At 38.7% G+C, this 26,111-nt stretch overlaps 1 protein-coding gene across 2 annotated transcripts in view; it reads left to right on the top strand.

Moving 5' to 3' along the window:
* Positions 1 to 26,111, top strand: part of TNPO1 (transportin 1) — a 90,024-nt gene that overhangs the window by 12,375 nt on the left and 51,538 nt on the right. Inside the window, exons 1-2 of one of the 2 annotated variants that reach the window (XM_079788036.1) lie at positions 23,609 to 23,943; positions 24,080 to 24,193. In XM_079788036.1, coding sequence (XP_079644162.1) covers positions 24,089 to 24,193 — 105 coding nt within the window. In that variant the 5' untranslated portion in view covers positions 23,609 to 23,943; positions 24,080 to 24,088. Of the gene's footprint in view, positions 1 to 23,608; positions 23,944 to 24,079; positions 24,194 to 26,111 lie in introns of those variants that run through there. The other variant, XM_079788035.1, reaches the window with a different exon arrangement.

Raw genomic sequence — 26,111 nt, 5'->3', positions numbered from 1 at the left:
AGGAAAAGAACCAAATGAGTATAAGGGATTTGTACAGATTGTCCAGCTAGCTATTCTTCGTGCAGAGAACTAAGAAAAAGAGTCCCAGATCTCTGACACTTCTTTTATACTGATTTTATTTTGACTCTTCATGGCACAGGAGACTTAAAGATTTGTGGTCAGAGGCATTTTGTCCTAAAGCCCTATGAAGTTACAATGCCATGACTTCAAATGTCTGCATTGCCTCCCCAGATAACATCCTTCCCCTGGCTGCCGGCACCCCTCCCCCCTCCCCCCCCCCCCCCCATTAATCAAAAATGAAACATTGGAGCAACTGTAGAGGTAAGAGGTTTTTCTGCAGTCTTGTAAGTTCAGAATCGAGAGTGGTATAGTTGTTTAAGATTTAATGTAGAAATTTGATGGGGAAGCTTAGTAAACAATTGAGGCATATAAAGGAAAAGACTAAAAAACTCTAGCTTTATTTTAACCTTATATCTTAGGGGGTTAAAGGCTTTTGATGTTGGTACTTACTGATCAGGTGCACAGAAAGCAATTTTTATTTATAAAACAGAATCTACACATTCACACATCAGTTAGATTCTAGTAGAACTTAAAAATTGCTCAGCAGTCCTGGCTGGTGAGACTCAGCGGTTAGAGTGTGGGCCCAGTCAGCGAGTTTGGGAGACAACCAATCAATGTGTCTCTCTTACATCGATGTTGCTCTCTCTCCTCTCTCTCTTTCTCTTCCTCCCCCCTAGTATATGATAAATAAGAAATTATTTGTAGTATGTGCATTTATTTTTACAGTCAGAATTTTCTTATACATTAGTAATTTTTGCTTTAAATATTTATAGTTATGATTATTAAATCTATATAACTTCTTACTACAGAGAACCGTTGTAGAATAATTATAGACCCTCTTTTCTAAGCTAAAATTTATTTTAATATGGTGTTGGCTGTTACGTTTTTGTGAGATTATTTTTTCTAGTTCAACATGTAATTTAACTGAGCTATTTAATGATTTTTTTTCCTTAAATTATATTTCTGGACTAATGTATCCATGTTTTGAAAAATTAGGAAGTTAATAGGAGATGCTTGAAAAATTTTTAAGGTTATATGTTTAGTTATATAATAGATGTTTCCAAACAATTTTTCAAAATAGTTGTACTAATTTAAAAATATTTTTTATATTAAAGAAAATTGTGGTATTATTTTAAATTTTGTAATAGTCTTACTGTGTCTGTATGTCTGTACTTGGTATTTTGTTTAAACATTTAAATGTCTTAACAGTAATTTGTTATGATAACATTATTAAAAATTATTTCCAATGTGTGTCTGTGTCTCTGTCTCTCTCTGTCTCTGTCTGTCTGTCTCTCTCTCTCCTGCATGACCTCACCTTTCCCTACCCTTTCCCCCAGGCATGGTTTCCTTGCTTCTCTCTTTCTCCTAAGCTCCAAGGGCCCTTCTTTTGCTTCTGTAAATTGTTTCCTGAGCCCATTTCTTCTGTGGCTCACTTCTTCTACCTCTATGACTTTCCAAATAAACTTGCTTGTTTTTTTAAAAAAAAATTTATTTTCATACTTAACAGAGTATTAAAATCATAATGAAGAAAATTAATCATAAGTGTAGAACCTAATAATTCCCATTATCTGAGCAAAAGTGAAACTTCTTTAATTTTTAGGACCGCCTTTCTCGTGACACTAGGTCCTTGGGATTATAAAATAACTTCTCTGGCATAATTCTTCTGCTTTGAGTCAGTTTTTTTTTTTACTATAAAGATTTTTCTTTATTTTCAAAATTATCTTCATATCATTGTCCACTCATTTTCATGGTATTATCTGGGCAGAAGTTGCAACAAGTACATCAGTTTTCTATAATTAAAACTTAAACCTTTAAGTATATAACCTGTAAGCACTTTGACCAAAAAACACCCCACAGTTAACTATATTTCATATCTTCTTACTGTCTGTAAAAGTACAGTAAAAAGTACAGTAATTTAAACTTTTTGATGATTCTGTCATTATTATGAATAGCAAGCATTGTACCATAATATAATAAATTCTCTACCCTACTTATGACTTCAAACAATTATACTATTGAAGATGATTATCATTTCTTTTTCTTACAAAGGTAACATATTTGCAATATTAAAAACAAAAGGACCCATAATCCTAACATTCTAATACACTGCTAGCTTTTTATTAATTCCTTCCAGTCTTTTTCATTTAATAACTCTGTCTTTATCTTATACATAATTTTTACTTATTTGTAGTTGTTATCTCACATATAACTTTCTAAATAATTTTTTTCACTTTCTAATCATAAACATTTTCCATGTCATTATAAATTAATTGTTTTTTTAATGGTTGCATTGTAATAGCCCAATAGTTGAATGTTGTGTTATTTACACTTATGTTTATTGTTGTATTAGAAATAATCTTGGGATAAAATCTTTGAGATAACACTTTTTTTCTTTATTTAGGACTCTTAGGATACAGTTTAAGAAGTGTAATCATTAGAATAAAGGATATAGAAATGCATATGTCAATATAGATTGCTGGTTGATTTTCAATAGGTTGTATTAGTTTATATTACTATCAGTAATTTGTTAAAGTTGATTCATCATATCTTTAGCAGTGTAGTGTATTACTGTTATAAAATTATCTTTGCTAATTAGTCTGACAATATTACTTCATTATTACATTTATTACTAGTAAGTTTCAGCATTTTTTCATTTGTTTACTGTTGTATTTCCTCTTGTGAATTTTTTTTCATGTGTTATCTACTGGTTCTAAAATAGTTTTCCAGATAAAGTTATTAATGTATTATATCTTGTTTTATTATCTAACTTTGTATTGCCATAATATGCTGGGAACTCCCTTTTATATTTATTCAAATAAAGAATATGTTTGTCCACCATATACGTAAATAGTGGTGCCACCTGCATATGAATGATATGAGATGTTGTAGGTCTTTTGAGATGTGGACTGAGTCTTGGGGAAATAATATTACCTGAAAGCTGGCACCGTAGTGAGGATAAATTGCCAATGTTCCTACATCTCCCGCTGTTATAAAGGATTAATAAAATGAATATTGTGAGTATTTTTTCCCTTGGTGGCAGCAGGGGCAGAGACTGCAAATGCTTAGAACCAAAATAGTAAAATTTGGAAAGGGGAAGGGAGAGGAGCAGTAGAAATAGATGAGTAAAGAATTCTGTTGTCTGTAAAGAGGGTGCCACCTGAACTGGCAACTGGCTTTATTCTTGGTTTTTCTCTATTCTTCCTACTCAGTTTATTCTCTATTCATCTGGGTATATTCATTATATACTTAGTATCTCTGAGAGACTTCTATGTCAGCTCTCAAATTTACTCTGCTGTTCAATTTAAGGAAATTAATTTCCACGATATTTATCAGTCTCCATTGTACCAACCCCACAGTTTCTAGAGAACTCCCTAAACGTTCTGTTCCTTTCACTTAAAGCAAATACATTTTGGGAATCTACACTAATAAAAGAGTAACATACTAATTGACTGTACCTTCGTGATGCCCACCAGCCAATCGGGAGTGAGTATGCAAATTAACATGCCATCTTTGTTGGGTTAATTTGCATACACCGGAGCTGAGAGGCCGGGGTGGGGCGGGACACTTGCGTTGTCGCCATGGTTATGACACAGGCATTCCGCACCACCCCAGCCGCTCTGGGCCTCTGGGCAGCATGGGAAGGTGGAAAGGCGGCTCCGGGCTGGAGCGAAAAGGCGGCTCTGGCTAGAGCGAAGGTGGTGCTGGCAGCCAGGGGAAGGAAGGCCCATTCTTGCACGAATCTTTGTGCATCAGGCCTCTAGTCCTATATAATAAAGATGTAATATGCAAATGGTCGTTATGCCGTGAAGCGTAACGACCGACCACATAATGACTAGATCACGGATCAGCAGGAGGGTGGGGTGGCAGAGAGCTACAGGAGGGGGCAGGGCAGCAAGCTATGAGGGGGTGGCGGGGGGCGGAGGGAGCTACAGGAGGGCGGGGCAGTGGGTGGAGCTACAGGAGGGCAGGGCAGTGGGCGGAGAGCTACAGGAGGGCGGGGCAGCAAGCTATGAGAGGGGGCAAGGGAAGGTGGGTGGGGGAGCAACAGGAGGGTGGGGCAGCGGGCGGAGAGCTACTGGCTCACAGATTCGTGCGCAGGGCTACTAGTTTTGTTGTAATATATATATAATCACATGTTATATATTTAAGTAGTTTTAATATTTCTATTCCAATTTAGCTTTTTTGGTACCAAGGAACAGCAACTCATTCAGTTTGTCTTAAAAGAAATAGGTAGGTTTATTTTAAGTCACTTGTGGAAATAGCTATCAGGAAGCAAGGCAGCACCCAGGAGCCGTTACTCTAATTCTGGTGGACCATGTAATCTTAGAGCTTCCTTGCTTTTCTCTGTGCTGATCCATTCTCCTCTCTGTTTGCTTAGAATTTCTGCCCTTTTAAATTTTGTCTTGTGCATGTAATCTAATGATGGCCACCTGCCTACTACATCATGACTTTTTAGCTTCTGCTTTGATGACTGGTAAGTGGTAAATGATCCTAATACATCCTGTTCATATTTCCTAGAAAGGAAATCTAATTGATTTAGCTAATCTTTTTGTGCCAGGATTCGTCATATGGAGGGTCCGGTATATAATCCTGGTTTAATCAGTTGTGTTTAGGAAATGTGGTCCTGAAGCAGCTACCTTGCCTTTAGACCCATCACTTACACATGAGCTGTAGGCTACCCAGTTCCTTTTAGAAAAGGCATTTGTGTTTACTGCTAGATAACTATCAGAAAATCAGTGCACTATACAAAAAAAGCGGGGGGGGGGGGGGGGGGGGAGAAGGAGGGAGAACCTCATAATATAGAACTGGATGTTCTATGTTTTTAAACATGGAAATCAGATTCTTCTCCTTAGTTATTTTGTAATGTTGATTTCTAGGTCTTGATTTCCCCATTTATTTCATTTTTTAATTTATTTTTTACTGAATTTATGGCATGGTACTGTCATAAAAACAGATATATAGATCAATGGAACAGAATAGAGAGCCCAGAAATAAACCCACACCTTTATAGTCAATTAATATTTGACAAAGGAGGCAAAAACATACAATAGGATAAAGATAGTCTATTATTGGTTTGGGAAAATTGGGTAGGTACACACACAAAATAAAACTAGACTACCCTCTTACACAACACAAAAATAGACTCAAAATGGATTAAAGATTTAAATGTTAGAATCAAAACCATAGAAATCCTAGAAGAAAACATAGGCAGTAAAATCTTACACATTTCTTATAATCTTTTTTATGATATATCTTCTCGGGCAAGGAAAACAAAGGAAAAAATAAACAAATGGGACTACATCAAGCTAAGTTTTTGCACAGCAAAGGAAACTATCAACAAAATGAAAAGATTACCCACTGAATGAGAGCACGTATTCAGCAATACATCTGATAAGGGCTCAATATCCAAAATTTATAAGGAGCTTATAAAACTCAGCATCAAAAAAACAATCCAATTAAAAAATGGGCAAAGGACCTGAATAGACACTTTTCCAAAGAGGACATACAGATAGCCAATAGACAGATGAACGGATGCTCAACATCACTAATCATCAAAGAAATGCAAATTAACACCACAATGAGCTATCACCTCATACCTGTTAGAATGGCTATCATCAATAAATCAACAAATGTTGGTGTGGTTGTGGAGAAAAGGGAAACTTCATGCACTGTTGTGGGCATGCAGATTGGTACAGCCACTGTAGAAATCAGTATAGAGTTACCTTAAAAAATTAAACATGGCCAAAACTTCGGTTTGGCTCAGTGGATAGAGCGTCGGCCTGCGGACTCAAGGGTCCCGGGTTCAATTCCGGTCAAGAGCATGTACCTTGGTTGCGGGCACATCCCCAGTGGGGGGTGTGCAGGAGGCAGCTGATCGATGTTTCTCTCTCATCGATGTTTCTAACTCTCTATCCCTCTCTCTTCCTCTCTGTAAAAAATCAATAAAATATATATATATTTTAAAAATTAAACATGGAACTGCCTTATGACCCAGCAGCTCCACTTATGGGAATATAGTCAAAGAAACACAAAACTAATTGGAAAGTATATATGCATTTGCAGTGTTATTTACAATAGTCATGATCTAGAAACAGTCCAAGTGCCCATCAGTAGATGAGTGGATAAAAAAGCTGTGGTACAGCTGGCCAGTGTGGCTCAATAGTTGAGCATCAACCTATGAACCAGGAGATCACCATTCGGTTTGATTCTTAATCAGGGAATCCTGGGTTGCGGGCTCAATTCCCAGTGTGAGGCGTGTAGGAGGCAGCCAATCTATGATTCTCTCTCATCACTGATGTTTCTCTCCTCCCTTCCCCTTCCTCTCTAAAATCAATAAAAACATACATTTAAAAAAATAGCTGTGGTACATTTACACAGTGGAATACTACGTAGCTGTTAGAAAGATGGAAATCCCCATTTACTTTAAGAGGATTGGATTGATGTTGTCTAATTCTATTTTCATTCTGAATGTGAGGTATTATGATTGCTATTTTCTAAATGCAGTTATAGTTTAAATTGATAAATTCTAATTTTACAGGATGGGGGGATGGATGATGATAAGGACATAGTCAATTGGCTGATAACTCAGTATCTTTGTTTGTGTTTTTAAAGGATTTTTTATTGATTTTTAGAGAGAGAGCCAGGGAGAGGGAGAGAGAGAGAAACATTGATGTGAGAGCAGAACATTCATCAGCTGCCTCCTGCACTCCCTCACCGGGGATCAAGCCCACAATCTGGGCATGTGCCCTGACCAGGAATCGAACCCTGACCTTCTGGTTCATAGATTGATACTCAACCACTGAAACACACTTGCTGGTAAAGAGACGTATTCTTATAAACTGAACACTTTCTTAGTGTGTATAGTAGATTAGTATTATCCTTCAGGTCCAGCATAATCTCAGATTTCGTTACCATCTCACATTTCATTTTAGGTTTTTGTTAATTTTTTTATGTCTTGATCTTGGTTGAGTCTCATTGTTTCTTTGTCATAGTAATAGAAAAACAGACTTGAACATGGACAGAATATATGCTGTTTTTATACTAAATTGTTAGTTGTATAGTATCATTTGTCAAAGAACATTATTTCCTGCTTTTTCCCATTTGTGGACTATAGGGAATTTACTTTATGGTATTCTTTTCCTATCTTTTTGTACATTATGAGGACTACCCTCAGTCAACTACTTAGTTTTCACACTCATAAAATGTTTACAGATTGTTACATTCATACCTGATTTAATATTTACCACTTGATTTCTGATTATTTTCTTTGTTCCTCCTATTTGTTCCTCTTTTAATCTATTCCTTTAGAACAGTGGTCGGCAAACTGCGACTCGCGAGCCACATGTGGCTCTTTGGCCCCTTGAGTGTTCTAACGCCACTTCTTCAAAATAGACTCGCCCAGGCCGAAAACCAACTTCTGCACATGGGCCACGAAGTTTCAATTGCACTGTACATGCGCGCCCGCACGTGGTATTTTGTGGAAGAGCCACACTCAAGGGGCCAAAGAGCCACATGTGGCTCGTGAGCCGCGGTTTGCCGACCACTGCTTTAGAATATCACCTTATTTAAATGACAGATCAAACAGCCCATTTTGTTGCATACTCTTTGATTATGCACTGGATTCGTGCACTGGTGGGTTCCCTTGGCCTAGCCTGTGGGGATCGGGCTGAAACTGACTTTCCGACATCCCCCAAGGGGTCCCGGATTGCAAGAGGGTGCAGGCCAGGCGGAGGGACCCCAGCGGTACACGAATCCATGCACCGGGCCTCTAGTATGCATATAAGATCTTTGGTTAATCTCTTCCCGCCCTCCCTCCTCCCTCCCTTCCCTCTAAGATTCATCATGCCTGTTCCATGTTTCCATGCCTGTGGTTCCCGCTCCTGCATTGAGCGTCTGCCCCCTGGTGGTCATTGTGCATCATAGCTACCAGATGGTCGAATAGTCGGTCAATCGCTTAGGCTTTTATATATATACTAGAGGCCCGGTGCACGACATTCATGTACTGGGGGCAAGGGAGTACCTCAGCCCAGCCTGCGCCCTATAGCAGTCTGGGAGCTCTCGGGGGATGTCTGACTGACGGCTTAGGGAGCGGGCCTAAGCCACAGCCGGACATCCTTAGCACTGCCGCAGAGGTGGGAGAGGCTCCTGCCACTGCTGCCTGTGGGAGCACACTGACCACCAGGGGGCAGCTCCTGCATTGAGCGACTGCCCCCTGATGGTTAGTGCGCGTCATAGCAACCAGTCATTCAGCCGGTCGATTTGCATATTACCCTTTTATTATATAGGATAGATAATTTATTCTTCATCTTAACTCTATCTGATTGTACAAACTGTCATCAGTAAATCTGGGTTTTAATGATAATTTCATTGGTGGGAAGGGAATAAACATTAATTACCTATTATTGCAGCACTCTATATTCTGATTTAATCTTTTCATCAACCCCATTTCACAAATGACTAAATTGTGGTGCAGAATGTTAAGCTACTTTCCTAAAATATAAATGAAGAGAACTGGAATTTGAACCCATGTATATATAACATTGGAACCCATGCTTCCTCTATTGTGTTTTCCTGCTTACCAGCAATAAGTAGTGTAATAAATATTAAGCTCAGGATCTAAAATTATAAAACTTGATTTTCTTTTGTAAGTTTCTTCTGCTTTCTGTCTTCCCGCAACAGAAATCTGAAGATGTACCCCTGTTATGTGTGGGTGAGATTTCAATGCACAAAGGAAAGATTAGATAAAAGCTAATGTTGATCAGCCTACTGACCACTTAACCATTTATCCCCTTTCTACTTTACTGTCTAAGCTGCTCTGACCCTTTTCCAATTCCTCCCTTGCCAGTGAACATAGTACTATGTTTCTTATCTTTTTACACTTGAAAATGTGAAGTATTGAATCACTACATTACACTAACAATGAAGGAGAATGTGGGACATGAATTAGAAATTCCTAGGGCTTTTGCACTTCAGAACTTTAGGTGCAATCTAACTGCAATGAAACAGTATACTTGTTAGTTATCAAAATGATCTGTAATGGTTATTCCCATGTATTATCTAATTTTTCAAAAAATTATCAGTTTAGCACCCTGTCAACTTTACAGGCATGTCTCACTTTATCAACATGTAGATTCTAAGATATTCAGTCATGTCCTTTATTGACTTACTTTATAATTTTAAATGTGTTACACAGGAAAATATTTGGCTACAGGCAGTCCTCGGGTTACGTCGGACTCGACATATGTCGTTTCGTGGTTACATTGCCATCTCCCATTTATTTATTAAAAAAAAAAGTTCCGTCATTTCGACGTATGTACATATGTGCTTTATGGTTTTTTATTTATTTACCGCAAATAAAGGTCAGGAATTGTTATCCTTCTTTTAATTTTTTTTTTACTGTGTCACTTCATTACTGCTGTGTATGTGCTCCATGTGAGTGCGTGACATAGGTGCTTATGTAGGTGGGTTCCGACTTACGGCAAAAATAGCGTTACGGCCAAAACCAGTTTGGCTCAGTGGATAGAGCGTCGGCCTGCGGACTGAAAGGTCCCAGGTTCGATTCCGGTCAAGGGCATGTACCTTGGTTGCGGGCACATCCCCAGTAGGGTGTGCAAGAGGCAGCTGATCGATGTTTCTCTCTCATCGATGTTTCTAACTCTCTATCCCTCTCTGTAAAAAAAAAAATCAATAAACTATATATTTTTTTTAAATATATTTTATTGATTTTTTACAGAGAGGAAGAGAGAGAGATAGAGAGTTAGAAACATCGATGAGAGAGAAACACCGATCAGCTGCCTCTTGCACACCCCCTACTGGGGATGTGCCCGCAACCAAGGTACATGCCCTTGACCGGGATCGAACCTGGGACCCTTGAGTCCACAGGCCGACGCTCTATCCACTGAGCCAAACCGGTTTCGGCAATAAACTATATTTTTTTAAAAAATGGTTTAAAAATAAAATCGCGTTATGTACCTCTGTAGGAACGGATCTCCGATGTAACCCGAGGGCCTACTGTATTTGTTTCATGACCATTTTTACCAGCTCGTAAATATAGTAAGTACAGTTACAATCAGTAGTTTGCCTGGTGCTGATATATTTTTAATCATTCTATACCAGTATTTTACCAAGAGCTATCATACTCTTGCTAAAGAACATACAGATTTGTCTTCATCTTGCATTTATGTCCACACGTAAACCATCAAGTAAATAATAAAACAGTGTAGAGTAATGTTATTTTAAGAGAAGCTACTCTTTTAATCGATCTGTGAATTAAAGAAACAGTTTGGAGTAGAAGAAATATTGGACCAGGAATAGAAAGACATACATTGCAACTCAACTTTTTTTTTTTTTTGAGAAGTGATAGTAAAACTTCCTTTTATCTTTATTTTTAAAATGTCTTTTCACCTTTGAGATAAAATTGATATGTGTATCAATTGGTGCTGGGAAATAGTGCTGGGAAAATTGGTATGATACATGTAAAAAAATGAAACTAGATTACCAAATTACACCATACATAAAAATAAACTCAAAATGGTTAAAGGACTTAAACGTAAGATGGGAAACCATAAAAATCTTAGAAGACTCCACAGGCAGCAAAATATCAGACATATGTCGTAGCAATAGCTTTACTGATACAGCTCCTAGGGCAATGGAAAGTAAGGAGAAAATAAACAAATGGGACTACATCAAAATTAAAAGCTTCTGCACAGCAAAAGAAACCATCAACAAAACACCAAGAAAGCCCACTGCATGGGAGAACATATTTGCCAATGCTATCTCAGATAAGAGTTTAATCTCCAAAATTTACAGAGAACTCATACAACTTACCAAAGGGAAAATAAACAACCCAATCAAAAAATGGGCAAAAGACCTAAATAGACACTTTTCGAAAGAGGACATACAGAAGGCCTAGAGACATATGAAAACATGCTCAAAGTCACTAATCATCCGAGAGGTGCAAATCAAAACAATGAGGTACCATCTCACACCTGTCAGAACAGCTATCGCAACAAAAAAACAACAGGTGCTGGCGAGGATATGGAGAAAAAGGAACCCTCGTGCACTGCTGGTGGGAATGCAGACTGGTGCAGCCACTGTGGAAAACAGTATGGATATTCCTCAAAAAATTAAAAATGGAACTCCCATTCGCCCCAGTAATCCCACTTCTGGGAATATGTCCCAAGAAATCAGAAACACCAATCAGAAAGGATATATGCACCCCCATGTTCATAGCAGCACAATTTATAATAGCAAAGATTTGGAAACAGCCTAAGTGTCCATCAGCAGGTGAGTGGATTAGAGAACTGTGGTACATCTACACAGTGGAATACTACACTGCTGTAAAAAAGAAGGAACTTTTACCATTTGCAACAGCATGGATGGAACTGGAGAGCATTATGCTAAGGCCCAGTGGTCGGCAAACTCATTAGTCAACAGAGCCAAATATCAACAGTACAACAATTGAAATTTCTTTTGAGAGGCAAATTTTTTAAACTTAAACTTCTTCTAACGCCACTTCTTCAAAATAGACTCGCCCAGGCCGTGGTATTTTGTGGGAGAGCCACACTCAAGGGGCCAAAGAGCCGCATGTGGCTCGCAAGCCGCAGTTTGCCAACCATGCTGCTAAGTGAAATAAGCCAGTCAGAGAAAGATAAATATCACATGATCTCAGTCATTTGTGGGATATAATGGTCAACATAAACTGATGAACAAAAACAGATTCAGAGACGGGGCAGGGGAGGGGGGGTTAAGAGATCAACCAAAGGACTTGTATGCATGCATATTAGCATAACCAGTGGACACACACTGGGGTGGTGGGGGCATGCCCTCAGGGGTGGGAGAGGCTTTGGGGAGAGTCAATTGGGGAGAAAAGGAGACATATGTAATACTTTAAACAAGAAAAATAAAAAGGGGTCCAGTATCATTCTTTTGCATGTGAAGATCCAGTTTTTCCAGCACCATTTATTGAAGAGACTGTCTTTTTCCCATTGAGTATTCTTATCTCCTTTGTAAAATATTAGTTGACTGTATATGCAGGGGTTTGTTTCTGGGCTCTCAACTCTGTTCCATTGTCTATGTGTCTTTTTTTTTTTATTCCAGTACCATACTGTTTTTATTGCTGTAGTTTTATAATATAGTTTGAAAACAGGAAGTGTGAGTCCTCTGCCTTTGTTCTTCTTTTTCAGGATTGCTTATGTATTCAGGGTCTTTTGCATCCCATGCAAATTTTAGAAAATTTTTTTTCTATTTTTGTAAAAAAATGCGATTGGAATCATTTAAAGGGGTTACATTATCAAGATGGCTTTGGGTAATAAAGATATTTTAATAATATTAATCTATCTTTCTATTTGTGTCTTCTTTAATTTCTTTCATCAATGTCTTACAGTTTTTAGTTTTCAGATCTTTCATCTCCATAGTTAAATTTATTCCTATGTATTGTATTCTTTTTGATGCTATTGTAAATGTGATTGTGTTATTTTTTTTTTTTTCAGGTAGGTTGTTGTTAGTGTATAGAAACACAACTGGTTTTTGTATCCTGCAACTTTACTGAATTCATTTATTAGTATTATGGAAGAGTATTTAGGATTTTCTGAGTATCATGTCATTTGCAAATAGAGACAATTTTACTTATTCATTTCTGAGGTGGATGCCTTTTATTTATTTTTCCTTGCTTTAATGCTTTAGTTAGGAGTTGTAGTGCTTGAGTAGGAGTGGTGAGAATGGGCACCCGTATCTTGTTCCTGATTTAGAGGAAAAGGTTTCAATCTTTCACTATTGAGTATGATACTACTTAGGGGTTTGTCATGTAGCCTTTATTGTATTAAGATGTGTTCCTTCTATACCAATTTGTTGAGAGGTTTTATCATGAATGAATAGAGTTTTGTCAGATACTTTTTCTGCATCTATTGAGATGACCATATGATTTGTATCTTTCATTCTATTAATGTGATATTCTTGCATTCCAGAGATTAATCCCACTTGGTCATGGTTTGTGATCTTTATAATGTGCTGCTGAATTTGGTTTTCTAGTAATTTGTTGAGAAATTTTGCATCTATATCAAGGATTCTAGTCTGTGGTGTTCTTCTAGTGTCCATTGTATCAGGGAAATGCTGGCCTCACAAATGAATTTGGATGTGTGACTCTTCAATTTTTTGTAAGAGTTTGAAAAAAATGACGTTGCCCTGGCTGGTGTGGCTCAGTTGCTTAAACATCAGCCCGAGTACAGAAGGGTTGCCTGTGTGATTCCTGGTCAGAGACATGCCCAGGTTCTCCCGTATTTTGACTTTTTCCAAGTTTCCATTTGTAAGAACATACGTGAAACTCCTTACTCAGCCTCTGTAAATTACAAAGTAAATGAACATTGCACTTAATAGCTCCTAATACATGCAGTCCTTACCAAAGTAGTACAAATTATGATGTGACTTTAAACAGTATGTCCTAATGTTTTGGTTTTCATCAAAGACATTTTTCTAGTGTTTCCATATTAGTCAGTACAATCTGCATTGTATTCCTCTTTCTCCTATTTTCTGTCATTTCCAGAGCAGCCAGAACACTGCTGCTCATTAGAGTAAGGAACTAGTGAAAATTTCTAGAACCAGATTTATTAAGTATAATGGATCTCAGGCTGGCTTTATATTATAACTACTAGTAGCCCATTTGCAGGAAGAATCCTGCAAGCGGCTGCTGCCGCCGCCGCGGCTGCTGCCGCCTGCCCTGCCGGAGCTTTCCCTCTGGCAGCCACCTTGCTTTCCGCTTTTCCTCCCTCTTCCTTATCAGTTGTCTTCAGTCTTCACTCCTCCCTCCCTCAGCGTATGCAAATTAACCGCCATATTTGTTGGGTAATTTGCATACTCGCCCTGATTGGCTGGTGGGCGTGGCTTTGGCATAGCAAAGGTGCGGTCAATTTGCATATTACTGTTTTATTAGGTAGGATGTGGGAGTTGTTTAAAGCTATCCATGCTTAGGTGCATAGGTCCCACTCCTATATTGAATCAGTGGGGGACATAGGGAACAGGCATCCTTTTTCTTCCCAGTGAGTATAGTGTGCAGTCAGGGTTGAGAACCAGTGGTTTAAGTAGCTTGACATACATGGAGAGTAAAATCAATTCTGATAGTTAAAAATGTAGAAATCAACAGAATTGATGTTTTGATGATTAAAATGATGTGATCAAAAGTTAAATATAGGAAGAATTGCTCTATGAGTCTTGTACTTTAATTGAAAATGAAAAGCTTAGCCTGACTGGCCGGGCTTAATGGTTGAGCATCGACCTATGAACCAGGAGGTCACAGGTTTGATTCCTGGTTAGGGAACATGCCTGGGTTGCAGGCTTTATTCCCAGTGGGGGGGTGTGCAGGAGGCAGCTAATCAATGATTCTCTCTCACCAGTGATGTTTCTATCTCTCTCCCTCTTCCTTCCTCTCTGAAATCAATAAAAATATATTTTTTTAAAATGAAAAGCTTAAACTCTGAAAGGTAAAGTGCAATTTTTATACCTGAACTTAAGAAAACAGACACCAAGAGAGCTGTTGAATTCTTGATAATGCATGGCATAGAAAGGGAAAAAGTATAGGAAAAATAGGAAAGTCTACCCAAGAAGTCTACCCAAGAGTTCTGTTAAAGCTTTCTCATGTGGAGATAGCAGAATGAGAATAATGGCAGCACAGGTGCATCTGGAGTCAGGTGCATCATAACTTGAGTCCTGCCTTTGTCCATTACTATCTCTGTGACCTTGGACACATTACTTAACTTTTTTAAAGCTTGTTTCTTTCTGTAAAATGGAGATGATAATAGTTCCTACTCATGGAATTAAATGAGTTTGTGCATTTAGAGCAATTAGTTAGCACATAGAAGCACTTCATAAATGATAACAGGGTTGCTGTTACTACTAGGCTCATTCCAGACTTTGGAATCACACAGATTTGGTTTTGAATGCCCAATCTGCCATAAACTGGCTAAGCAAGCTACTTCACCTCTCTGAACCTCAGTTAATATAAAATAGAGTTAATATCTACCTCCTAGTGCCGTTGTAAATATTAAATGAGCTGAAGTGTTTAGGAAGTACCTGCTTGTAGATTGGGTTGACCTTTGAGATGAACTTTTTCTTAACATCTGCTGACTTTGATACAAGTCTCTTTTTTTAATGTTTGTTTGTAAATTGTAGCATTTGAGTCACATGTCTAGTCATCATCTTCAACAGTCTTCCTGAAAGGGCATTCTGAGAATACATTTATTTAAATTTTTCTTAGTACCGATATTCCTTTTTTTTCTTTCTGTTAATCTCTCAGCTCTTAGATGACAATAAATTGTAATGCTAGAGGATTATAATTTTAGCTCTTAGTGGTGATCTAGATAATTCACCCTAATAAATCAATCAAGGACAATTTAAAAACTCCTTTGTTCCCAGCATCGTATAACATCAGGGAGTCTGTATACTATGTAGTCTCTGCCCCTTAATCTAGTAGAGTTCATTTTCTCAAGTAGCCTGGGCTCAACAGTTGGTTTTGCTTTTTTCACTTTTCTTTTTTATCCTTTTCCTCTGATTACTTCATAGAACCTCTTAAAGGACTTTCTAGTTCCACTGAAAGCTATAATTTAACAAGTCTGTCAACATTTTGATTCTTTGACATTAAAAACCTCATATTTTAAAAGTAAGTAATCATTTGCCTTTAGACTTTCCCTTCTTTCCTAAACTTTGATTTAAATTCTCATAAATCTTTTCTAAATAACTTTAAAAATGTATATATGTTTTTATTGATTTCAGAAAGAGCATGGGAGAGGGAGAGATAGAAACATCAATGATGAGGATCATTGATCAGCTGCCTCCTGCACGCCCCCTACTGGGGATTGAGCCCAAAACCCGGGCATGTGCCCTGACCAGGAATCAAACCGTGACCTGGTTAATGGGTCAGTGCTCAACTATTGAGCCACACTAGCTGGGCTACTAAATAATTTTAAATATATACCATATTCTTTTTAGCCCTTTGGATGTCTCTGATTTTTTTTTCTTTCTTGTTTATTATAGCATCTTTTTGTACTTTGGAAGTCTACAGATCTGATTTATAGTCAACAAATGATTCAGCAAATCACTTAGGCTGTATTTTGATTTGTCTGCTTGTCAAATGAAGATAATACTTGCCTCTACTTACAACAAAGGGATGTTGTGAAGATTAGGTTTAGAATATTTAAACTCATTTACTCAGTGCTCTTGAAATATCCTCTCTAATAAAATGGTAATATGCAAATTAACCATCACTCCGCTACATAAGCCACGCCCACCAGCCAAGCCACACCCACCAGCCAATCAGGGCGAGTATGCAAATTAACCCTAATCCAAGATGGCTACAGCCACAGAGAGCAAGGTTTCCCAGGTAACAGAGGAAGCCAAGCTTTCCATAGCCGTTGCAGGCCTAAGCCTCCACTCAAGCTACAAAGTTTCAATTATAGAAGGTAAACAAATTCAAACAAATGGCGGCAGAATGGAGCTTGAGAGAGCAGGCCAGGGTTGCCGGTGGCAACGGGAAGCAAAGCTTTCCGCACACCCTGTCCGGGCCCAGCCTCCGCTTAAGGCTACAAAGTTTCAATTATAGAAGGTGAATTAACTGCCACAGAAATGGCTGCCACCCTGGAGGGAACAGCAGGCTTGGCTCTGCTCCAGGCTACAAAGTTTCAATTGTAGAAGGAAAATAAATTCCAGGTACCAGGGCCTCTGCTTGGGTTGCCAGGGGGCGTGGCTGGCCTGCAAACCACCACAGGCCCCTCACTCAGGCCGCCCCACGCCCCAAGGCAACCCCCACTCTGATCCGGGACACCCTTCAGGGCAAACCAGCTGGCCCCCACCCCTGTACCGGGCCTCTATCCTATCTAATAAAAGAGTAATATGCAGACTGATCATCACTGCAACACACAATATAGCTGCCCCCATGTGGTCAAAGATCCTGCCCCCATGTGGACACAAGATGGCCACCACAAGATGGCCAGCAGGATAGGGCAGTTGGGAGGCACGCGGCCTGCAAGGGAGGGCAGTTGTGAGGGACCAGGCCTGCAAGGGAGGGCAGTTGGAGGTGATCAACCCTGCAGGAGAGGGCAGTTAGGGGTGACCAGGCTGGCAGAGGAGGAAAGTTGGGGGCAAACAGGCTGGCAGGGGGGCAGTTAAGCATCAACCAGGCTGGCAGCGGAGTGGTTAGGGGGTGATCAGGCTGGCAGGCAGAAGCGGTTAGGGGCAATCAGGAAGGCAGGCAGGCAAGCATTTGGGAGCCAGCAGTCCTGGATTGTGAGAGGGATGTCCGACTGCCCATTTAGGCCCGATCCCGTGAGGATTGGGCCTAAATGGGCAGTCGGACATCCCTTGAGGGGTCCCAGATTGGAGAGGGTACAGGCTGGGCTGAGGGACAACCCCCCGCTGTGCACGAATTTCGTGCACCGGGCTTCTAGTCTCATTATATTTTCACATTGTATACATACTGCTTTTAAGATCTATTATAATTTTTACAACAGTGAAATGTGATTTTTTTTACTTTTCTTTTTTACCTTACTACAAAGGTGTCAAATATTTATTTATTTAGCATACAAATGGTTTTATTTATTATTAGTTTACCAGTTTACAGAAATTGAAAGGCAATATGTCAGGAGCTTAGAGACTGGACTCTAGTGCCAGATTAGTTGGATTTTTGAATCATGACTCTGTCACTATCTGTGGTAATGCTGAGCAAGTAATTTTTCTGTGCCTCAATTTACTTATCTGTAAAATGTAGCTAATATTAATTAGTTAACTTGTAACTAATTAATAAATTAGTTAAATTACTAATTTAACTAAGAAATAGATAACATATCTAAATACTTAGGAATACTTTAAAGAATAAATTAGTTAACATATCTAAGTACTTAGGATATTGCCTAGTACTCAAAAATATTAGCTATCATTATAATTGACAAAATAGTAGATATATTTAAGTCCCTAATATTTAAATATCTAAACTTTTTGGTTGTATTTTGGCTCTGAAACATGATAGCCTTTTCCCTACCTAACAAACGAAAACTCTATTTTAAATGTATATTGGACAGTTAGATCGTCCTGTGGCTCCTCCTGCCCTTCCAGTGATTTCCTACATTGCAGCCTGATGGGTTTTTTTAAAACCATTTTTATTATAAAAAAACTTTTGCTCATTATGAAAATTAACACAATACAGACCAGAATTAGATGAACCTCTTCTTTTTTGAAAACAATTTTTATTATAAAAATATTTTGCTCATTATGAAAATTAACATAATGCAGAACAAAATTAGATGAACCTCTTCTTCCCCATGTCTACTTCCTAGGAGGAATAATTATTTTCCTTATTTTTTTTAACCCTCACCTTATTGATTTGAGAGAGAGAGAGAAATATCAATGTGAGAGATAAACATTGATTGGTTGTCTCCCATATGTACCCCAATTGGTAATAGAACCCGAAACCTTTTTCATGTACAGATGTTGCTCCAACCAACTGAGCAGTTGGTTGGGGCTTATTTTCCTTATTTTTATTTGATTATATATTTTACCAGTTTATAACCCCCTTCACAACTTTTCTGTTAGCCTTAGGATAAAGTCTCATCCTCCTAGCATGGCCTATGAGGTCTCCCTGGCCCCTGCCTTCCTCTCACTTTCACATTTTGGTAATTCCTGTTAGATTGCAGGTAAAAAGTCACTTTCTCGAGAAATTCTTTCCTGACCTCCTAACTGGGTTAGCATAATGTCCCCACAGCCTCTTGTGCTTTCCCTACCATACTCCTTCTGCACTGAGGCAGTGTTTCTCTGGGTGTTGTCCTACTAACTGGAGGTGCTATTTTCATTTAGTGTGTGGGGCTGAAGGGTGTTAGATGTTCACCAGTAATAATTGTCTTAAGTACTGCATGACTTTTCAGTGTCCCACTAGATGGTCACATGGGTGAAAAAATAAAACCTATTTATAACTATAGTCAGAACCTAGAGCTTAACACAATTTTACATATGCACATGGAATTTTTTTTTAGGATTTTTAATTAAATGCTGAATTTTCTAGGCACAAAATTATTGAAGGAAGACTGTACCTTATTTTGTTTGGAACCTATCAAGAGTTGTTCACCATTATGGGAAATCACGTCACTGATGGCAACATTTATCACATTGATAGTGATTCACCATATAGATGAAAGCATCTGACTTCTCAGTAAATACTTGTTTGAATTTAGTTGAAATTAGAAAAAAAAAAAAAAGCTCTGAACCAGATGAGGGAAAAGCACTTTTCTCTTTCCTGGTCAAATATATTTGCTTTCTTCTCTCTTCCTATTGCACTTCATTCGCATACTTCATTCATAGAGAGCGCATCTGTCTCTCTCACTAAAATGAGAACTTAGTGAGGGCAAGAATGATATTTTACAGATCTTAGAATCTTCAGTGCTCACTAAGCAGATGGTAGTTGCTCAACTTAATATTTACTTAGTTCAATTCATGGCAGTAACAATAGTATTTATTCAACAACTATTTATTGAGTCAGACTTTGCCAGGCAAAGAAGGCAAAAGGACACTGTCACTGCTTTCAAGGAACACATAATCTATTGCTAAAACACACCTAGAAATAATTATAAGCCAATATGACAGTTTCTAAGATGGGAAAAGCTATAAAGTATAGATCTGTAATGAAAAAAACACTTTAGTCTTCTGGGGAGGTCCTGGAACAATGTCAGGGAAGATAAATAGTATCTAGTATCAATCATAGTGCCAAGGAAGACTCCTAATAAATAGTTGGAAATTGAATAGATGAGCATAACTCTGAACAGTAAGAAGGAGTTTGCCAACTGGTCAAATTTAAAGAGGAAATTCCAGATCAGCAATCCCTATTCAGATGCTTAGAGGTATAGAAGGTACAGTTGATGTTGCTGCTGGAGCATAAAGTTGGAGGTTGAGTGGTAAGAGACTAAAGTTGTCCCTAAAGGGGACAACTCTTTATGCACCAGATCATAAAGAGCCTCTTTCATGAATAGAAGTTAGATTTTATCTTGTAGGCATTAGAACCCATTGATGTAACAATTAAAACTGCTGTATTTTAAATCATACTGTATGCCAAGCAGGTACCTATAATCCTATTACAGAGTTGGTATATTATCATTTTATAGTTGGGGGACTGGGCTCAGGGGGATTACCTGTCTAGGTTTTCACAGCTACTAGGTGGGAGAACTAGGATTTAAACTTAGTGGGTTGAATCCAGACCTCCTGCCTGCTTTTTAAACTATATTTTACCACCCCTTCAACAGGGAAGAAACTAGATGTTTTTACTTTTATCAGCCAGTCTGGCATTGTTACCTCATATCATTCTCAGCTATAATTTAGGTTTTTTATGTACATTTAAATTCTTAAATAGTTTGGGACTCTTAAGATTTAGTCTTCTGAAAGCCCAAAATGATATCTTACAATAACTTACCTCTTGCAGGATACTTTTTATTCTAGTACCATCTTCTATTTAGATAGTTCAAAAACTGTCTTGGCTTATTGAAATACCTTTTTTTGGGGGGGGAGGGGGGTCACCATTGAATGTTATGTACCTATCAGCATAATTTAAATACTCTAAAAGAGAAAAATTTGAAGTACTACTCCCCTTTTTTGGGAACATTTAGACCTGTCTTCAACATGCAGAAAGAATAATTATTTAAAGAAAATCTAGTATTAATCTTGATATTCTAGTTAATTAATATAGATACAGGTTACTATTTAAATTATTTCTGCCTCATAGTTCTGGTGTGCTTAGTTAGCTTGAAGTACTTCAGACATTATTTAAATAACCCTGTGATCTCCTAATTTTAAAGGTTGTTAAAATGTGGTAAGTTCCACAGATAGAGGTGATAATAGTTGCACAACAATGAGAATGTACTAAATACCACTGAACTGTACAATTAAAATGGTTAAAATGCAAAATTTTATAAATAAGTATATTTTACCACAATAAAAAAAAAAGTATGGCCGAAACCGGTTTGGCTCAGTGGATAGAGCGTCGGCCTGCGGACTCAAGGGTCCCAGGTTCGATTCTGGTCAAGGGCATGTACTTTGGTTGCGGGCACGTCCCCAGTAGGGGGTGTGCAGGAGGCAGCTGATCGATGTTTCTCTCTCATCGATGTTTCTGACTCTCTGTCCCTCTCCCTTCCTCTCTGTAAAAAACTCAATAAGATATATATATTTTTTTAAAAAAGTATGGAAGTGCAAAGTGGCCTGAGATCTCTTATCAAGATATTACCAATCAAGTATTTTTGAGAGACTTTATTCCAGATAACTTTGAGTAAGGTGTGAGGGAACAGTTTATCTCAGTCCCCCTATCCCATCATCATAGGCTGATCATATTAAATGTTCTTAATACTAAGTTGTTTAAAAAGAAAAAGACTTCTGTTTATTTGAGTGCAAGGACAAAGAAGGAAGGGCGGTAATGATATTATGGGGCAGTTATCCTCAGGATGGATATGGTGAAGATGCCTTTCGGGCTTGGCTGGTATTGAGCCCCGCTTTAGTTTCTTGTTCAGAAGGGAAACTAAGGAGTTAAATAAGCTATCCAAATGTCACCTCCACAGGTTGATGTGCATATAGCAGCTCCAACAACTCATAACGGTGGCTCTGACTTTTAGGTTCCCCATCCACCCCCATTCCAGTATCAGGAGAGAGTAAATTTTTAGCCATTAGATTCACACACAAAATTAGAAGAATGTGCTGATGAATATATGGGAAACATTTATTACTGGTAAGTATGAATTGCATAACTGTTTTTAGAAAGTAATCTGTAAATAACTTCGAAATTTTTAAGTACACTTACTTTTGGCCTAATACTTCCACTGGGTTGCCACTACTTTGTAGGGACATTAGTACAAAAATGTTTTTTGCTGTGTTCTTCATAGTGGCAAAAAAGTAGAAGCAACCCGGAGGCCATTCAACAAACGATTGAACAAATTATTTTCTATTGATTCCAAAGACCAATGTGATCTATTAAAATGTGAGTTAAATCTGTATGCAATGACTTGTAATGATGGCCTTGCTATATTATGTGTTAAAAAAATTATAGAGTTAATAGTGTAGTATGTAATATGTTCTTTAAAAAAAAACTACAACTGTATGTGTGAAACTAGAGAAAGGTGTGAAAATATTTTTAAAGTTTCTGAAGTATAAAAGAAAAAAGGGAAGGGGAAAGCTCTATAATGATAGAAATTAATAGAGATTACTTTGGGGTGGGTTGATGACAGAATGGGTACAAAGAGAAACCTTGATACAGATAATCATCTATATATCTTGATGTGGGCATTGGTTACACAGGTATGTTCATAAAAATGCATCTAGTATGCTTAAGATACAGGTTTATATACATATTATACCAATCAAAAGTTTATTAAAATAATGGCACAGCAATACAATGGAATGCTATTAATGCTATTTTTTTATAATACTTTAAATACTTAATATTATAAGGTTGGGCAAGAAACAGGACGATCTCATTCTAAAATATAACGTACATATAAACATAAAAAGTGAAGACTGGAATAAAATCACTACAATATTATTAATAGATATTATGTTCCGATGATCCTTTTTTTGTTTTAAATACGGCAGTTTTGGGGGGTTGGGTTGTTTAGGAAGTCTGTAGAAGGTGGTGAGCAAAGCTGGATTACAGGATAGTAAGCAGAAAATAAGGGTGAAGAAGGAGAGAGGAAAAGGTTAAAAGAAAAGAAAATAATGCTAATGAGAGATGCCGTAAAGTCTGTTTTTTTAACCCCTACTAGGAAGGTACTCGTAGGAAGGGACTAATTTCAGCTGTCAAACCATCAAGTAGTGGTAGGACCAAATGAAAAATCCTCTCCTTCAGCAGACTCAATTTGTTTTTTTTACAAATAATTCATGCTTTATACTTAAGTTTTGTTTTTAAGCATTTACTTTTAATGGAACTTTCATTGATACAATAGTTTCAATTGATTATCACAGATGCAACTTGTATAAGAAACCTATATTCTCCTCCTAATCTTTTGGTTAATTTGCTCAGATCTTTTTTGTCCCATGGTTGCCACATGAGGCAAATAATACCTCCCCAATGAGAGAATCAAATAAGAAAATATAAGAAAACACTTTAATAAAATTAAACACTATCAATTGTAAATTTCAGTATTTTCTTGTTTTTCCTTCAGCCCAAAACCCTTAGTTGTGAAAAGTGATTATTTCAGATGGAATTTATTTCACGTAATAAGACTTCAAAACTTGAACTTTAGGGATGAGGACAAATATGTGATACCTTAATCAATAAAGAAATTAAAAAAAAACTTGAACTTTATTTTAGGAAATAATATATTTAAAAAATCAAGTTCTGCAAATGTAAATGCAACATTTAGTGTTTATTGAGGTGTGAGTTGTGATTGCAATGCATTTTTAATATTTGAGACTATTAGTATTTGGTTTTGTATATCAAATTGAAATGTAAACATTTTTATTTCTGCTCAGTACTGTTGAGCTGTCAGGGGAATTAGCTCGTTTTTTTTTTTTGTTTTTTCCTGTTTCAGTCATCCATTTTGCACCATGTTAACTTAAAATGACTAATAACCAAATTTAGATCTCTTAGTGTTTTCGCGGGTTGATAAGGATTTGACTTCTAATTATCCCGTAAATCATTAATAATCTGACGGAACTCTAGTTGGATAGGGTTGAAGAAAACTGCGTGGCATTAGGACCCAGGGGCTCCCGTGAGCGGATCTGGGGCCAGATTGCAAATTCGCGGTGACTCAGTCTGGTCGGCTCCTTGCGCTCGGCGGCCGCGGCGGCTGGAGCAGCAGATATTGGCGGCCGGACTGCCAGGATCAGTTCCCCCGGGTTTCGCGGTCGGAGACTTCCTTCAGGGCACCCAGACAGGTCCGCGGCGTCTGGGGAGCGCAGGGGTCGTTCGGGCGGGGAGGAAGGGGTTGCTCGGCGCGGGAAGCCCTCGGGCCTGTGCATGGGGAGTAGTAACATTTGCTCCGTCTCTTCCTGTCTCTGGCTTTATTTGCAGCAAACCAAAATGGAGTATGAGTGGAAACCTGACGAGCAAGGACTTCAGCAAATCCTGCAGCTGCTGAAGGAGTCCCAGTCCCCAGACACCACCATCCAGAGAACCGTGCAACAAGTATCCTTCCCGAGGCCTCGCCGCCGCCCGCGCAGCTGGCCCCGCCGGGCCCGCTCCCGGCGCGGGGTGGCTCCCGCCGCCCCTCCCCCTCCTCCCGCTCCCCGGATCCCTCCGCCCTCCGCCCGCCTGCGGGAGGAGGCCCGCCCGCCACCGCCGCTGCCCGGCCCGAGCCCCGCGCACGCGGCCCTTGTGCTCGATTCCGGGCCGCCGACTTCCGGGCCGCGCGAGGCAGGGGCTCCGGGCCGCCGCCCACGATTGCGACCGGTGCGCCTATCGGGCCGCCACGTCCCGGCCCGCCCACCGCTGGCCTGCGGAGGGGGTGGGGAGCAGCGCGGCGGCATGGCCCAGTGCGGACCCCGGCGGCCCGGCCCTCACCACGCGCCTGGCCCGGTTGGGCCTGCGGGCTGAGAGAGGCCAGGTGGTGGGCGCTGCTGGAGCGGCGGGGCTCCCGCCGAGCGTCCGGCCAGAAATGGGGTGGAGCTGGCGCGGGGTTTGAACTGCCGCCGTTTGGGGCCTGGGGTTACTTGCAGGCCCTTTCCCTAAAAGGGTTGGAGACGTAGAGGTGGGGGCTTTCAGACCTCGTCCCTGGGCTGTTCGTACTAACACCTGTTGCTGGCTCCCAAATGAGATTTTCTTTTTAAATCTTTGGCTCAAGGATGTCTGTTCAATTATCCAAGCTTTTATGGAGTTAGCTGGTGTAGCGGTCCTATTGCTACGATTTTAGAGACAGAAAGGATTAGAGAAGAAGCAAAACCTGCTGTGTGTGCTTTCAGTAGTGCCCTAAACTGTGGACAACGGGTGAATTCTAATTGGAGCCAATAAAGGAAACAAATTCACTCACCTGATCGTAAATAACCTTTTATCTCTGTTAAGACCAAAGAAGTTAATTCAGAAAAACTTGTCTATTTTTGCAAAAACGTCTCTTGGTGTTTATTGTTAATAGGCAGCAAAATTTACTAAATATGGAATTTGGTAAGTAAGCTACTTTAGTGTAGTTTGGGCTTAATTAAATTTAAGACGGTAAAGGAAATTGTGTGTGTGTGTGTGTACATCAAAAAGAAAGCACCATAAGTTTCAAAGAAGTACTGCATTGCTGTAACTTCAAATCTTAGCTTCTTGGTTAATGTGCTGTGCTCATTTAAAAATGGAAGTCTGCTTGAATTTTTTTTTAAGCCATTTTGTTTGAATACTGTTAATACCAAGGGAAGAATAGTAGTTTTGGGGTTTGTTGGAGCTTGTATCCTAAACCCTATTATGGCTCAGTCAATTTGTGTTATAACTCTGAGAATGATAGAAGATATTTAATGAATTGAACATTAAATGACAATTTTTTAAGTTAGCCAAGCCCTAAACCACATTGTAATTTTTAATATAGCACTGAATATCATACTTTCTTGTTTTAATACGTATTTACTAAATACCTTTTATATGCCTGGTACTGTACTTGGGCTAACAATCAAATTTAAAGTTTATTCTGTGTACCTGGAGCATTGTTTGCCATCTATCCATCTTCGTAAGGAACAAGTTAAATTTCAGTAGATAGAGGCGACCAGTTTTAAAAATCCACACTACTCTGTATTTTCAAAGTGCCTAATGATGAATTTGTTCTTTTGTGTCTCTTTAGGAAAGAATGTATCAATGTTTTTGTTTTTATTTTTTTGTATAGGCTTGAGAGCTTTTTGAAAGATCATTGTAATAATAGTATGTATAGATAGTGGCAGTTGTAAGAAAGTAAACCTTGTCAGGAAATATTTATGAAAAATTACTAGTCTATCAATATGATCTTAGTCTTGGCCATTCACTAAAAAACGAAGTCAATGGGTTTTTCTTGGACAAATAAAGTAGTCAATCACACGTTGGAATTTTTCTAGATAGTGATTTTGCTAGTTAGTTTACATTTTTGACCACTAAATATTGA

Source organism: Cnephaeus nilssonii (genome assembly GCF_951640355.1).
Source record: "Cnephaeus nilssonii genome assembly, chromosome: 2".
Classification (NCBI taxonomy): domain Eukaryota; kingdom Metazoa; phylum Chordata; class Mammalia; order Chiroptera; family Vespertilionidae; genus Cnephaeus; species Cnephaeus nilssonii.
Note: the sequence above shows the minus strand (reverse complement) of the source record. Positions and strands in the feature narration are given on the sequence as shown.